General features: G+C 33.3%; 1 protein-coding gene across 18 annotated transcripts in view; it reads left to right on the top strand.

Annotated features, from left to right (window-relative positions):
- LOC111056499 (dynamin) overlaps positions 1-17,871 on the top strand; it is a 66,562-nt gene that overhangs the window by 35,193 nt on the left and 13,498 nt on the right. For 6 of the 18 annotated variants that reach the window (XM_039433678.1, XM_039433683.1, XM_039433670.1 and 3 more), the window contains 8 exons: positions 1,957-2,125; positions 4,250-4,372; positions 4,819-4,938; positions 6,219-6,224; positions 7,840-7,851; positions 11,469-11,675; positions 13,192-13,370; positions 14,281-14,508. In XM_039433678.1, coding sequence (XP_039289612.1) covers positions 1,957-2,125; positions 4,250-4,372; positions 4,819-4,938; positions 6,219-6,224; positions 7,840-7,851; positions 11,469-11,675; positions 13,192-13,370; positions 14,281-14,508 — 1,044 coding nt within the window. Of the gene's footprint in view, positions 1-1,947; positions 2,126-4,249; positions 4,373-4,818; positions 4,939-6,218; positions 6,225-7,839; positions 7,852-11,468; positions 11,676-13,191; positions 13,371-14,280; positions 14,509-16,003; positions 16,829-17,871 lie in introns of those variants that run through there. The other 12 variants (XM_039433686.1, XM_039433681.1, XM_039433675.1 and 9 more) reach the window with 6 other exon arrangements.

The following is a 17,871-nucleotide window of genomic DNA, read 5'->3' as shown; positions in this document are numbered from 1 at the left end:
TTTCCAAAACTTTAATCAATTTGAATTTCCCAAAAACCGGGTCAGTCATGAAGGGTAAAGTGCTCGAACGGTTCCATATTTGAATTCAAGTAAATAATTTGAGCGATTCTAATCTGTCGGAAATAAAATTGCACAAAAATCAATTTGAATATAACTCATATTTCAAATGATCTAGCAAACTTCCTATAAACTTTTCAAATAACGTATTTCGAGAAAATGTTGAAGGTACTAAACAGAATAAATAAATCATGAAATACTCAAATGTTATAAACTTACGATGAAATAAAGAACACTGATAAATAGCTTCATGTAAATATAAATATAAAGAAAAATAAAAATCTCAGTACCCTTTTTGAAATATTTTATCACAACATGTTTCGTACATGTTGTGATAAAAGTGATCACTTGAAAATAGCATAAATGTCCGAAACATGTGATAAAATATTTCAAAAAGGGTGCTGAGATTTATTTTTATTTTTTTTATATTTATATTACCAATATATAATTATATTTATATAAATATATTTTCTTTAATATAAATATAAAGAAAAATAAAAATCTCAGTACCCTTTTTGAAATATTTTCGGGCATAAATGTCCGAAACATGTTGTGATGAAATATTTCAAATAGGGTACTGAGATTTTTATTTTTCTTTATATTTATATTACAATTACAAGTAGCCCTATACAGAAAAGAGATAAGCTTCATGTAAGTTTATTGACTTATACATTACAGACAAAGACAAGACAATACTTTAGTTGAGACGAGACCGCAGACCTACTGTCTCAAGTTGATAGATACTAGACTATGTACTTATCGAATGACTGTCGATAGTAATACAAATTGACAGTTCAATACCCATAAAGCATTCCTTTACGATCGCTAGTAGCTTGTATATTAAAACGAATTCTAAAATATTCTCTTTAGCTGGATTCACACACTACTGACAGTGAACAGTGAAAATATAATTCCCATAATGAGATTATTCATACTATACTTATTTATACTCACTCGGCCTGAGTGGACTGAATGGGAATAAATATCAATAGTTCCAATAGAACTTATGGGAATCATTTTTCATTGACGCAGACTACATCCGTAAACAAAGCCGTAGTGCATTCGTGTGACGTCAGCACAGGTAGGGCTCCTACACCAATAAAAACACTAGCTGATAATGATCAGCTGAAATCAACGAATTTTTATTGTTGTAGGAGCCCTACCTGTGCTGACGTCACACGAATGCACTACGGCTTTGTTTACGGAGGTAGTGTGCAGACTCCTTCGGCCGGACTGAATGAGAATAGTCCTATTAGAACTTATGGGAATCATTTTTTCACTGTTTAATGTTGTGTCGGAATCCAGCTTTAAACGTGAAAACTAAATATAGTCAAATCAAATTTTATTTTTAATACTTATTTATTCATTTACAAAGGCAACTCTCCACAAGTATTTTAAGCTCAGGTAATGATAAGGGGATGAATGACAATACATTGCAAACATTTCTATTACAAAAACATTTAGTGCCGGTTGCACAACAGTCTGTTAAATTTTAACCGTCATTAATTCCACGAGAACCATTCAGAGAAGCCGTTTTTCGAAAAACGCCTTCTCTGATTGGTTCTCGTGAAATTTATCACGGTTGAAATTTAACCGGCTGTTGTGCAACCGGGCCTTATTCTATTATTTTCTGTTTTAGAAAGTAGTTTCAACACTTGAATGATTCTGCCAGAGATATATCTATGTTTTATATCTATTCAATCCGACTTGAATAGCCAGGTCTTATGATACCTAAGGCTAACACTGAATTCCGTTATTGTTTGCGAAAAATGTCTATTCTGATTGCTAGCAACTTGGAATGTGGGGCTTTGCGTTGCGTTGATTGGTGGTGGTAGGCTACGGCAATACTAGTATACTGATGGTGGCATGTGTGTGTGTTTGTGTGTGTTGTATGGACAGTGCGCAGCAGTCGACCGAGAACTCCAACAAGGCGGGGAGAAAGCTTGGCAACCAGGTGATCCGCAAGGGCTGGATGTGCATCCACAACCTCGGCATCATGAAGGGCGGATCACGTGACTACTGGTTTGTGCTCACCTCTGAGAGCATATCCTGGTTCAAGGACGAGGAGGTAAGCAGTTTGGGTCAAAACAAAGTGGAGGGGTGTATTTCGATTACCCCAGGTCGGACTTTCCCGATTAGACCAGGACCTGGTATAATCGAACTACTGGGTTAATCGAGACAGAATGCTTCGATTAGCCCAGTAGTTCGATTGTACCAGGTGTCATATATACTGTAATGGCAGAAGCACGAGTTATATATATATATATATATATAAAGTACAGTCCGTAGCTACGCTACCATAAAAATAGAGCCCGCCCGGCTGAAGCGTATATCTATACATTTTCTAAATCTGAATATTCATGAACATTTTTGAAAATCAGCTCACTTAATAAATGATATTTTGTGATTCGAACAATCCAAAAAAACATGTATTTAGTGCTTTTATTCAGATTTTATAAGGAACTTTATCAGACGATTCTTTAAACACATTCTGAGATGAGACACCAATACAAATCCTAATCGAGAAAGATTATAATTTCAAGGTTAGGAAAGTTTTAAGAGCGAAGTTGCAGATAAAGTTCTAATCTTCATTTTGTATCTGAGACTTTTTTCTCCAAGATGGATAGTTTTCTTTGTACTGGCTTACACAATCGAGACATGCCCATGTCTCGATTAGACCAGGTCCTGTGTCTCGATTAGACCAGGTCCTGTGTCTCGATTAGACCAGGTCCTGTGTCTCGATTAGACCAGGTCATGTGTCTCGATTAGACCAGGTCCTGTGTCTCGATTAGACCAGGTCATGTGTCTCGATTAGACCAGGTCCTGTGTCTCGATTAGACCAGGTCCTGTGTCTCGATTAGATCAGGTCATGTGTCTCGATTAGACCAGGTCCTGTGTCTCGATTAGACCAGGTCATGTGTCTCGATTAGACCAGGTCCTGTGTCTCGATTATACCAGGTCATGTGTCTCGATTAGACCAGGTCCTGTGTCTCGATTAGACCAGGTCATGTGTCTCGATTAGACCAGGTCCTGTGTCTCGATTATACCAGGTCATGTGTCTCGATTAGACCAGGTCCTGTGTCTCGATTAGACCAGGTCATGTGTCTCGATTAGACCAGTCCTGTGTCTCGATTAGACCAGGTCATGTGTCTCGATTAGACCAGGTCCTGTCTCGATTAGACCAGGTCCTGTGTCTCGATTAGACCAGGTTTAGTTTATACCACCTGGTACAATCGAACTACTGGGTTAATCGAAGCATTCCATCTCGATTAACCCAGTAGTTCGATTGTACCAAATTTTCAGCTTCATTGTAAAATAGGACCTGGTATAATCGAAACCTGGTCTAATCAAGACACTCCCAAAGTGGAGCTGTGAAGCTAGTGTTTTGAAAATAATGCATGTATTCAAACGTCATATTGGAGTGACGAAGAGGAAGATAGAAGGAAGCGGACACATTTATACTTTAGATACATGCTTTATTTAAACATTCTCAGCTACCTTCTCTGATACAATTTAGCTTCGCCGTTCCACCATTTTTTGACCCTGAGTAATGTTACTTCATTTATACAATAATTATTGTTAGTTGTCATACAATAATCTGCCGAATATGGTAATCTAATGTCCGGTTTCAACAAGCCTCGTTACATGATTTGATCATGTTCAAAAGTCTCGACCAAGCTTGGTGAAACGGGACAAAAGATACTTCCGAGAATTGGAAATTGAAATTGATTGATTTCAATAAAATTGTTATTTCACAGTAGAGAAAAGAATGGAATAACCATTTCGTAATACGTTGATTTTAATACCATCTTATGAATAGAGAGCATCTTGACGTATATTCTAACATATCAATTCAAATAATTATGAGAGTGAACTGTTTTGAAACAATGCAAATTGCTAGCATATAAAGAGCTTGAAACTGGGTTCAAACATATCACTATCAGAATCTGCGTCGGTTCAGTGCAAATATTCTCCCCATGTGTTCCAATGGGACTATTCATAGTAGCTCGGTCGGGCTGTAGAAATAGTCTCATTAAAACTCATGGGAAGAATATTTTCACTGAACCGGACTCGAACACTGAACTGATATATGGGAATTCAGCTTAAAGAGTACTGAAATTTTGAGTACCCATTCCAAGGCTGGTACAAGTAGCTAGCTTTCTCTTTTTCAAATGGTTTTTGTTGGTTTTAGGAGAGAGAAAAGAAATACATGCTGCCGCTGGACGGTCTGAAACTACGAGATGTGGAACAGGGGTTCATGTCGAGACGCCACACATTCGCCCTTTTCAATCCGGAAGGACGCAACGTTTACAAGGTTGGTACTCTTCAAAAATCACCAGGTTATTATACCAGTCTTTCAAATCAAAGATGAATAAACTGCACCATATAAATTGTATTTACAATACAATTTTTATTGAACTGTTACGCTGGTTTTATGTATTCGATACTGCTAGTGTTGTATTATCTTTCTCTTTTATAGGAGTGCAGGATTTTGTATGCAACTTACAATTCTTTTGAGCTCATAATTCATAATTTTTGTTAGGCTATCAATTAAGTGTTTCTTGCAGAGCAATTCAATGTATCACATTTTTGCCATTTTTTCACAATCTATCGTTGTCATTCTAAATTTATCCTCTTGCTTATTGATGAATTTGCGTTTTGATATCCATATATCATCCTATATATTTCTTGACATTATCAACTTCTGTGCTAGTGTTTATGTACTGCTACTAATATAGGCCTATGATTTTGTTATTTCAGGACTACAAACAGTTGGAATTGAGCTGTGAAACACAGGATGAGGTTGACACATGGAAAGCATCGTTCCTAAGAGCTGGTGTCTACCCGGAGAAGTCCACTGACCAATCTAATGGAGATGAGGTAAGCAAAAATCCTGATTAATAATCAATATTTAATGTTGAATAATTCGGTGAACATCCTGGGAATCAGAAACTTCTTCCTAGTGACATTAGTCAATAACTATAATCTTCACTAAAATAGTTTCAACGGATTAAAATATTGACAACTAAATTTCTACTTGTCAAGTTGGTGATGGATTTGAATTGTTGATTTAAACTAATTTATTTACTCATTGGTTCAAACAAACTAGGTACAATATTCAGAAAAGAATATGTATAATGTAATATTATTGGAATAATAATGAAATATTCCTATTTGTTCAAAAAAAATATCTTGTGGAACTTGTACAATCGTTTGAAGATCCTTCATGAACTTCATGTTTCATTATACACTAAGTTTCAATAAATTGTCTCACTGCACTCGTTGTCTGTTACGAATAATTTCTCACGCTCTAACACAGTTGAAATCACATGTACAGAAACCCGTGTACATAATATTATGTGTGTGATAATGAAAATAATTGAGTGGATATTTTTCGAGAAATCACATTTTATAAAGGTAATTCTAATTCTCTAATGCTAACGATAATTTTCTAGTAATGTCAACTTCAATACACACATATTATGCTTGCGAAATTTCTCAGTATATCTATCTCAGTTGAATTTAATCTAATGAACGTCTGTGGAAGTCTGTATAGTTGAATAAAAATATAATTAGACACTAATTATAATATCAGATCTGAGTTTGTGTGATATTTATATTACTTATATACTGCTTATGAATCAAGAATAATGTGAAATAAACTCAATAAATTAAATAGAATCCAATTCAATACAGTCAATATTTAAACGCCCCATTCCATTCACTACTTTTACCTGTAGTCTGTTCTGGCAACCAAGAGACGACGTTAAAAAAAATATCGTACATGCGTAAGACCGATTCACAGTAACCACCTTAAATCTCTGTCGTAGATTGAACAAAATAATCACAGTATATGATTCCCTGTGAATGGAATAATTGTGAACTGGTATTTATGAGTCTAGCAATTATCAGCCGAGGCGTTGCACAAAGGCCGGTTAAATTTGAATCGTGATAAATTTTACGAGAATCAATCAGAGAAGGTTTTTTTCGAAAAGAAGGCTTTTTCGAGATTTATCACTTTTATTCACACACAAGCAGAAACTTTATGTTATTGTTGTCTCTCCTCTCAATGAACAGACTATGGATGAAAATGTATTGGAAATCTTTGGATTGTTTCACTGAACACTGTGTGATTTGTTTGTATGGGTTGTTTTTTGTAGGAAAGGGTAAGTGTGTGAATGAGGGAACGGCTCAACCTTCTCACTCTATCATTCTATCTCTCTATTTCTCCCTCTCTGTCATCGGCCACAATGAGATCGACCTTCTTGCCTCTCGGTTTCCAGTCGGTGCCATAATTATGTTATCCATGATTATTTGTTTGCCTTTTTTGTAACTTTTGGTTTTGCTACATCGTGCGCTTACATTATTTTTTAACTCTTTCCGACTTTGATGAAATTGACCTTGATATTCAAATGTTGGGAGATTCTTGTTGAGCCTTTGGTTTCTTTTGCTTTTTTATTCATGGTATTTATTATTCATTATTGAATAAATAAATTCAATTATGTAAACCAGTACTGGTTTTTTCCGATTCATTAAGTTTATTCTTGGTATTAGTTCTTATTGGATCAGTAACTGCTGTAAACCATTACTGCTTTAAGGCTCAACTCACGTGACTCAGGTCGAGAAGAGACTCGACTCTAGTCAAGAGCATGTATTTTCAAATGGTGACGTCGCGGAGACTAGAATCGACTGGTCTGAGTGTCACCATTTGGAAACACATGCTCTCGACTAGAGTCGAGTCTCTTCTTGACCTGAGTCGCGTAAGCGTGAGTTGAGCCTAATTTGTTAATTTATCAAGTTGTGTAAGATTCAATCAAGGGATTTTATAAAAAAAAATTAAAAACTTTGAAACTTCTCTTATCAATTGTTTGAGATAAATCACGTTTCCCCAAACCGTTTGACGATACTTATCTAAATTCCTTCTCAAATTATTTGTTTCGAATCTAATTTTTTAAATCAAATAACACGTTTCAAAATAATCTATAGATACTATTTCTGATACTATAGAATGATTGTTCACTTGTACATTCTGATGTCCATGTCAACATCATACATTATGATGCCAATGTCAACATAATAAATTCTTATGTATTTGCTTTCTTGATTGAGGTATTTGACCACTATGAAATATTAAAAGAAAAATTATAAAATTCGTAATGCCTCAGTTAAATTCATCATTTTTAAAAAATATTTTCCCTAATTATAACATACCTACCACGCAACTAAAGGCTCATCAAGAATCTAAAAACTTACAGTTATACTATTTTTGTACTCAGACTGAAACATATTCAATTTTTATTTTCCTAGTATATTTTTGCTGTAACGTATTTTTTTGCAACACTTCGTTTTCCAACTTATCTATTTGTACGCTTGCGAACTTTTATTATATTTTTGCGTGGTTTTTGGAAATTTTTCCTCCTTATTCATTCTTTATTCCTCAATTTTCTCACTTTTTAGATGTTGTCACTCAAATCTTGTTCTGTTTCACATTCTTATTTCTTCCATCACCTATTTCTGTCTTTTTAAAATTCATTCCACCTAATATTTAAAGTGTTTGAAAACTACTGTAGTGAAAAAACTTCTACAAAATAATACTATGAAAAATGTCTAAAAATCGATATTAAATATCTAAAAATTGGTTAGTATTAATAATATGTTTTAATAGTTAACGTTTTCTCTAATATTTAAGTAAACAGATTAGAAGTTATTATAATATAATTAAAACATTGTTCTATCACAACTATTGCATTTAACTCAATTGTTTTTGCTTTAAACTAACAGGAAGGTTTTGAGGTTGGTAGCTTTTCTTATGTTAATTCATAAACTAATGTGGGATGTTTGGGCTTGTCTCATCACTGTTATGAAGTAGATTATCATTGGCACAACCATCATCCCCCTCCCCCTCAACCCACCCTTGTGCTTGTCTCTCCCTCGCCCCCCCCTCCTTTTCTAGTAAAACCAACCATTTAGTCTCCAGTACTGACATTTCTCATCTGTAGTAATCATTCACTCAAGTAAGCTCACATAGTAATAATTTATTATCCCTTGTATCATAGCTAAATTCCCCAGCTTGTTTGCCAGCTAATTTACGTCGGTAGATTCATGGTTGATCATAAATTTATTGAATTTTATTAAATTCCCATTCACATAGTGTGAATTGTAATTCACTCTGAAAAATCTGTTACCTAAATTGAATACTGATTTCAGACATGTAGAATTTTTTCATGATGAAATAAAAAACAATAATGCTTTCAACTTGAGTTGAAAAGACAACATATTTTGTTTTTATTTCATCATGAGAAATCTGTTGTTGATTTTCAGTAATATCTTCCCTGTAGACTACAGATTGTTAGATTGTTGTTGAAATTTTTATGTAGAAGTTGACTTTTCTCATATTGTAATATGTATAGAAATGGTTGATAAAGGTTGACGTTTTTCATGTTGTAATATGGATAAAAAAGTATATAAATATTGATATAAGTAAAATAATTTAGGATAACAGGCAATCTGAATGAATTCACATGTTTGGTCTGAATTTCAAGATGCAAGGTATATTTGGAGATGAATTTAATAAATTGCGACAAGTTTAGAATTGACTATGAATAACAATTCAATTTGAAATAGAGCTTTAAAAAACTGTACTTTGTTGAAAGGAGTCTGCCGAATAGGTCCATGAAGAAAGGTTGGCTCAATTGTTCTGGATTGTAAATAATAATTATAAAATACTTAATATTATTGAATACTGTATTTGAGAGGGTGGATTAATGTGAAGGGAGTAGACGTGAGTGCAGAATATTCAATGAATGAGTAAATTCTGAAAATTTCTCAACTGAAACAGTGAAGTAGAGGGAAAATATTATGACAATAGGAGGGTTATGAAATCTCAAAAGTTATGAGATCAAAATCATGAAAAGTTATAACATATATTTTCGATTTAAGTGATGTATATAAACTTTATGCATTAATCATCAACCTTTCATCCTTTAAAACCTTCATTAGCTTTTCTAGTCTTTCTTCATCCCACAACCAACATCCTATGTTACATACTGTATTCCAGTAAGTTTAACATACATCCTTCTTAATAATCATCCTTAAAATTCAATATTATTAGATCATCTCAATCTTTCAATATTTTAGGTCAATTATTTAAGATTTTTTTCTGGAAATTTGCTTATTATAATAATGATTTAATTTGCAGAGTGCCTAAATAAAGCTCTTTACAAAATATTTCATAATGAATGTAATACAACTTCAAATGATTGCGAGGTGAACGCCATAAATCTTGGAAATTGAATAATATATTAAACTAATAAATTATGCCAAATTTTTCTAAATGAAAACATTGCTGTTTTTAAATCATCTACCAATTTTATAAGTTCTAGATTCTCTGCAATTAAAACAATAGCCTAACATTTTCAGATTTTTTTCTTTTAAAATTATTTAAAATACCGATAACATAAATGTAAATCGATAAATAAATTTGCATTATAAAGTTTTCTTTTCCACTGTTTTCAATTACTTGTAGAGTTGAGGCTCTAATACTTCAACAATAACTAAAATACTCTCGTAAAAAACTTGAATTAATTATCAAGACAATTCGTAAAAATACAAACAAATAAATAACTATTAATTTGATCCACTTTTCATTAAGGGATGCTCTCGAATCTTATTTTATATGTAAATCCATTACTTCTCATATTTTTTGTTCCATTTCATTGAAACGTATTTCATTTTCAAACTTTTCCTGTTGCATTAATGCACGTCGCATGCAACTCTATTGCATTTTCAAATCTATTTTCTATATTCTTTCTCAAGTATAATATGATATTGGCGTATTGATAGAAATAAGTTATCACCAGCAAACGTTTATACAGTTTAGAATTCTGTGCACCTTTATTTCTCATTTTTTTTCTTTACAACTGATCAATTACTTGCATGTTGACAATATCAATTTATGAATCAATGCTAAATTGAACATACTTTAATAGGTGAATGGTGTATTATTTATCCTATTGTTCTAATATTGGTTCATAAGAATGGCTGGTTGAGTTTTCAATCATGTTTTGAACTGTGTATCCTCCTTGGTTTGCTATAGGAAATATTATCCAATTTCTTTATCACATACAATTTAATGTAAATCACGTAAAAAAATGAAATTAAAGAAAATGTGCAAAACGAGATTGAGTGAAGTCCCAGTCACACGTTTGTGCAATAGTCACCAGTCACCAGTATTCCTTGTAATTTAGTCATAAGAATAGTTTGAACTTCTACAAAAGATAACAATAATGTGCTATGTATAATAAAAGTTGTTGAGATTCATAAATAATGTTATCTAAATTATAAGAGCTTTGCTGTATTTTATGCTGCATTGTATGATATTGGTGCTACAACAGCTCTCATCAATAGTGCCCAATCAAATATTCATTTAATATCATGTGCAACTCATATTAGAAAGAAAAGATAACAGGCAAGCCCAAAACTGCTTATCTTCTAAATTTCTTCCCGTTTATGCGCACGTTTAAGTTTTGCTAATGATTTCAATCTTGTAAAATTGAAAATGTTATTGATTTATATTTCAAAATAATAGGATAATAATTATCATTCTTATGAATACTCAAAGACAACAATAAGCATTGAATAATTCTCTTGAATTAATAACGTTTCTAATATTCATGTATTCGTATGTTATGTTCAAAATAAAATTACAACAACGTCAATGAATGGCAATAATCACTTCTTATTAACATTACAATAATTCAAGGATTGTTTAAAGACTTGTTTGAGTCCAGTGAGCATCATGGAGCTTTCTTGACAATAATTAGTTGAAAGTGTAATAACTGTTAGAACCAAAGTCTTTGTAATATCTATTGAATAATTTGAGGACTTGTACAATTATTGAAAACAATACATTGGATTTGTATTCATTACAGATGTCAAATGAAACTTTGATAATGTAATCAAAATGCCATTTTTTAGCATCAATTAGGAAGCAGTTTTAAGGCAACAGTTGCAATCTTAAGCCAGTTTTCAATGCAGTCTTTAAAATAGATAGAAGATTTCTGATTGTTTCTCTCATGTGAAATTGTGTGAAATAGACGGAAATAGCCAAGTTCCAATAGCCGGTCAACGCTCTTGGCCGACGACTTACTTCATAATATATAATTTAATATAAAAATTCCCCTATCCATATTAAGCGAAAAATTGATATTTTGTTTTGTACAGCCTTGACTTCTAGAGATATAAATAAATCAATAAATATAGCAGATTGCTATCTGCCATCATCTATATTTGAACTCGTGTACAGTTGAATATACATTTTTCTTATCAGTGAAATTGAAAAATTATTTGAAGATCGGTTGTTTTGTACTAGCTGTGACCGTTAGTGATATGAATGTTTGCATGTTATACAGGGTGGCAACGAAGGCACGTCGTCTATGGATCCGATGCTCGAGCGTCAGGTGGAGACCATTCGTAATCTGGTCGACTCCTACATGAAGATCGTCACCAAGACGACACGTGACCTCGTACCAAAGACTATCATGTATCTCATCATCAACGATGCCAAAAACTTCATCAACGGAGAACTGTTGGCTCATCTGTATGCGTCTGGTGACCAGGTCTGTAATCTTATTTTGATAGATAATCAATATATACTCATCTTTATAATTTCTCAAAAATACTCTATCATGCTCCTAGAGAATAAGTAATCATTAGGGGTATTCACAATGTTGGAGTTAGCTAGCTAAGTCGAGCTATTCGCTAACTCCTGCTATTTGCTAGGTATGTGTTAACACAATGCTATAGTGGTACGTTAGAAAGAAAAAAATAGCAGACGAGATAGCAGATAGCGCAGGTTTGAGTCCGCTAACTCTAGCTTACTTTGTTAAAACGGCGGTCAAATCTTTTTATAACCTTACTTTTTGAATTTAACCTCTTCTCCTCTCTCAACTTTGTTGTATTTGCACAAGTTATCCGCTTGAAGCGTTATTGCAGTTAGCTTATAGCAAGGTCTATAAATATAGGTCATGACACTCGTGTTCCTTATGGAGCGGCCATTATGTGGGGTCTTTAAGGCGGTACATTTGAAATTCCAATCTGCTCATAAACAAAATCATGCATCATGCTTTTTAAAAACAATATTCTGGTTCAGATAATATGTAAATTCAGGTTTTCGATTTTCTAATAATGAAATTTCAATAATAAATGGTTCAATTATTAATTTATTTATTATTAAAAATTGTTCTTATTCTTGTAACTTAAGCATTATGATTCATAAGGCATTGGAACAAGACAGAAATATGCGAGACCAACTTCAAAAAGAGTTTTAAGTTCCCGATCAATTAAACCTAAAAATCAAAAATACAGTTCCTAGTTGGAATATAAATATTATTATTCTGTCGGAACAATTTATTTTACAATTCAAAGCCAAGCAATATCCTTTGAACAATATAACAAAATAGCACATCATTTTGTTCAATCTATAATGATAACAGCTGATAAATTTGAAAATTGGTGAACTAGAACCCCATAAAATGGCGATTTTGCAATGCATCACGGGACTGTGTCAAGACCTGTATTATTTATAGACCTTGGCTTATAGCAGTTGGTTTTAGATGGAGCGTTCACAATCCAGAGTTAGCGAATAGCACTTGAGCTGGCTAAAACAACATTATGAATACCCCGTATATAGAAGATCTATCACTGATCAATATAATACTTGTCTCTCTAAAATAATTTACTAAGAGATTTATGTTGGTAGAAGAAATTAATTTTATTTCCTCATTAAGTCATCCTTTTTAAAAAAAAGAACATTTGGAAATAACTGAGTTGAACTATTCAGTAATTGTAATCACAACAAAAGAAAAGAAAATTGGCAAAGTATATGATTATAATAATGAGCCTACATCTAGGCTACATCATTATTGTAATGATTGAAAGTGGATGGACGTTGATCATCTCATCAAATCATCCTTTCGCTTTCTATTCACCCAAGCACAAGCAAACAGCTCATGTGGGCATCATACGCAACAAAACATAAAAAAATGTGTAGCTCTTATGGGAAGTGGAATTAAATTATGTCCTCCAATATTGTGCTTTATTGATTGATTGTGTTTATTGATTGATTGATTGTAGTCGAGCATGATGGAGGAGAGCCCAGAGGAGGCGCTGAAACGGGAGGAGATGCTGCGCATGTACCACGCGTGCAAGGAGGCTCTGCGCATCATCGGCGACGTCTCCATGGCAACCGTGTCCACGCCCGTCCCGCCGCCCGTCAAGAACGACTGGCTCGCCTCGGGTCTCGACAATCCCAGGTAGGCTGCACGAACAGCCCTCATCACACTGATGAAACAAGTACAAAAACTGCAAAGCTCCGACTCACTGAGACAATCTGTTTAGTGAGAACCAATCACGAGCCTTATCATACAGTTCCATCACATCTGCTTTAGCCTGGGTGACACTCTTATTTGCAGAGAACAAAGAAGTGTCATCCGCATAGAACAGCACATTTCCATCTAGATAGTAGTGCAAATCAATTATTGCTACAAGAAAGAGTAATGGGCCCAACAATGAACACTCCACCAACATTGCCCCAAGCGAAGCAATCACCTTTATGATCATTAAATCAGAAAATCTATTTCAACCAATCAGAGTTCACGAATATGGTACAGTTACTGTGTTCTTTCTCTATGTAGTAACTGTAGAATATGGTAGTGATGGAATGAGTGTTTGCGATTTTGGAAGCTTAATGGGACACATGCTCCCTATGATTCAATGAGATTATTTGGTCGCGCCTCCAGTTGGTGGATAAAAAAGTCAGGGCTCCCTGCCACCACACTTTTGGTGGTGCGTTTATTTGTGCTTCCAAAATGTAGAGTGACATGCTTCCATTTGATTCTATAATATTGCTTGTTGGCTCAACCATGGCTTCTCTAGCATGTTGGCCGAGTGTGCTATAGGCCTAATGACCAGGTTACTGAGCAAATAATTGAGCAATTGCTATGGGATTTTGTAGAATCATCTAATAACCAGGTCTAGTGGATGCCACTATTCTGTATGCAGGGAGTTCTTATTTAACTTCAATTCTTATTAAATAAAAATACTAAGAAATTGTCAAAAACCACAGATAAAAAAATCAATTCTATTGTATAGTAAGCAAGAAATATCAATAATTGTGCAAATTTTCAATTTTTTGTACCAATTGTGTTCAATTTTTTTGTTTAGGTTATCCCCGCCTTCGCCAGGCGGTCCACGACGAGGCATGCCTCCGCAGAGCGGCAGTCTGGGAGGCGGCGGAGGCGGCAGTCGAGCACCGCCCCCACCCCCGGCCACGGGGCGCCCCGCCCCCGCCATTCCCTCGAGGCCCGGGCCCGACCAGGGGCAGCGCGGCCCTCCCTCGCTCCCCGGACGGCCCCAGGGCCAGGCCGGTCTGCCACCCCCGCTCATACCATCGTGAGTACTATTAATAATTATTGCTACTTGGACTAATCTTAGATTGAAGATTTATTAGAAATTGTTGATAAACGGCTAGAATATTATTACTGTGTAATAATGATTTCAAATATCCAATGAAAGCTTTATGAATTGAACTAAGGACTTCTGCTTCTGCAAATATTTTTTATTTTGAACTGTTTCAGACAGTTTTATTCTTCACATTTCATTCTGCTTTTTAGTTTTTCGGTCAATATTTGCAGTAGCGTAAGTCCTTAGTTCTATTTATCATAGAACTTTCATAGGATATTTGAAATAGTTATTATACAGTAATGAAATATTCTTATTACTTGGTACTACAAGTGAATATTCTACTTGCTACTTGGAAAATTCTTGTTACTTAGTACAAGTGAGTACTCTACTTTCTACCAAGTTGGTCTAATCTTATTGCTTGCTACAATTTTTTGGGTCCAAATTTATCCATTTCATTGTGATACTTGTTATTGTTCAAATAGTAGTCTATTGTTGTTTATTGCTACAATTATTTCATTTTTTGTTTATTAATTCTCTGTATTCATTTAAATTATATCTTCTTCATTCTCAATCATTGATACCGTACTGTTTCTGTATTATTTTCCTAATTGGTCCGTTGCTTTTCATTGTTTCAATTTATTTACCGTTGAATCAGAATGAAATTTCTTGTCATTCAAAAGACTTCTAATCATGAACAGTTTCCGTTATAATGTTTATATAAAGTCTAATTTTAAAATTGTTTTCATTGTTAAATCATTGCTCACAATGTCTTCGGTTAAAAGTTATATTGAAATTTGTAAGCATAGCTTATTGTAGAAAAACTGATATTTTTTATTGATTTTACAAAGAATAATACGAGAAAATATCCCCCATGTCGATTGCTCAATCTTTGAACTATTTTTCTCGTTAATCCGCCAATTGCTCATAATGAACTCATTCTGATTTATACTTTTATTATGTAAATTTCTATCTGGCAAAATATGTTTGCAATAAATCCAGAAATAATACTGGAATACAAGTATCGAGGAAATAATATTCTTCGAGAGATTTACAATCTTCAACCATCAAATCACAACCAATTATGAATTACTAGCTATATGGTTATTCATGTTCAATAAACGATAGACATTTTAATAATGAAAACGACTTGATATTGTCATAACCGTTAATTTATGAAAGCAATTTGAGATATTAGTCTCGGTTGTACATCATTATTATGGCATCTCTAGTAAACTGTTAACAACGCAGAAAGTTGACAAAAAATTACTTTTCTTTCAAATTATCTGTATTTACTGATCATTCTCAGTAGATAAATGTTCAGGAAGTGTTATTTTCTTCTAAATTATCAATGTATCCACTGATCATTCTTAGTAGATAACTGTGTAGGAAGTGTTACTGCATGCTGTGTGTTGTGATATTAATAATGAATCCGTGTGTTGGCATGTGAATAACATGTGTATTGGTGGTGGTGATTTAATTGCAGACGGCGTTAGTAATGAAGTCAAAGAACCGATTTTGCGCCATATTCGTAGCTGCACACCTACTACGTTAGACTTCCCAAGCCTGTCGCTACATGTTCATTAAACTATTAACAATATTCATGTGTAGATACATAACTAAATATATAATATATTTTGGAGAAAAATAACACTGTTAATATCCATAACCTATGTATATTTCTTGTTCAACGAATGCTTTATCTACTTTCCAAATATCTTGAACTTAGCCTTAAATTACATTCTGTATTTGGCTTAACTTTAATGTGTGGTAGAGTTATTGAGATCTACTAATAAAATTAATTAATCACTCATATTCTGCATAATTCAATTGTTTTTCATTAATTTTATGTGGAGTTCTAATGAATAATAATCCTCATCAATATTGAATTACCTTGAGCAATACTGTATGTGTCTGTAAAATTGTTAGGTTGAAACTATTGAAGAATCTAATCATAGTTTGTAATTAATATGGGAAGGGCTAGTTTCCTAAGTTATTGTTAGATCTATCATGGTGTATTTATCGTGCTAGCCTGCAATATTATAGAGCTGTATTATTATACGCTATGGTGGCAATTATTCAAGTAAGAGTCAGATCACAGGACACTAATATTTGTCGAATATATAAGTCTCAATCTAAGTTTGGACCAATATAACGAGTAAACTATCATTTAATAACAAACTATTCAAATTATTTAATCAGTGTTAACTGGGCTGTTGTGTACTTATAGATGAAATTCAATTTTATATTGAATTCTAATGAAATAATTTAAATGACGAATTTGTTGGATCAAGGATGGCAATTGAAACTTCTTCTGAACTGAAAAAATTTTCTTCTTTTCTCATGTTGTGCAATAAGTCAAGTATAATTGAACATGATGTAATTAAAAATTATCATGTATTTATAAAAAATGTTTGAATAGTTTGTTGTTAAATAACTCTATAAATGAAAAATAATCATTTGCTGGTGTACCTACATTCTCTGCATTTGTACATTTTTCATTCTTCGTATCTATGTATCTCCAGTCATCATGAAAGAAATCTAGTTACTATTCCAGAAACAATGCTTCCTTAGTGCCTATGCTGATTCATGTCTACTGAAGTTAATGTACCCTATCTTCTATAGGTTAGGAATAAAGGGCTTTGATTTGAGATTTTTAATCAACGCATATTCAATCATACATTACCACATCATTTACACATTTGTATGAATCTCTCTTGGATATAGAGTTTACGAATTGCATCCATTGATATATCATCATAAACAATTTAAATAATAAAGTCATCCATTGAATCATTAGTTGAACTCAGAAATCGTTCATTCAGTACCGGTAATGAGCGAAACTTGGAAAAATATCATTAACAATAATTTTGTTCAAAATAGATATTGTAGTAGGGATCAGAAATCATTCACAATTCAAGTATTAAACTAAACTATAACATGAATAACCTATAAAATCTAAGGACGATAAGACGATTGAGTTCAAGCATTAAATCTAATTTTTTGGCTTCTGTTCTTAAGTTTAATGGGCCAAAAGTCAGATTACAGCAAACTAGATTACTTCTTTTAAAAGAGAAAGATGTGAGCTGTAAATATTGTGAATATTTTCAAAACATGTAATAAACGAGTAATTAATTGTTGTATTAAAAGCATGTCTAAGGTTTCGGCAATCACTTTTTGCTACATTTCGGGGAAATATGATGCACAATTTCAGTACTGTTTTATAGTTTTATCATGGATTAACACATAGGTTCTCTATTCGACCATAACCAAAATCTTATGAATTCACTAAAAATAATTATCCACTACTTTTTGATGATGATCGTTTTATATTTCAAGTGTGGATTAAGTAAG

This window comes from Nilaparvata lugens, chromosome 7 (genome assembly GCF_014356525.2).
Source record: "Nilaparvata lugens isolate BPH chromosome 7, ASM1435652v1, whole genome shotgun sequence".
NCBI classification, from domain to species: domain Eukaryota; kingdom Metazoa; phylum Arthropoda; class Insecta; order Hemiptera; family Delphacidae; genus Nilaparvata; species Nilaparvata lugens.
Note: the sequence above shows the minus strand (reverse complement) of the source record. Positions and strands in the feature narration are given on the sequence as shown.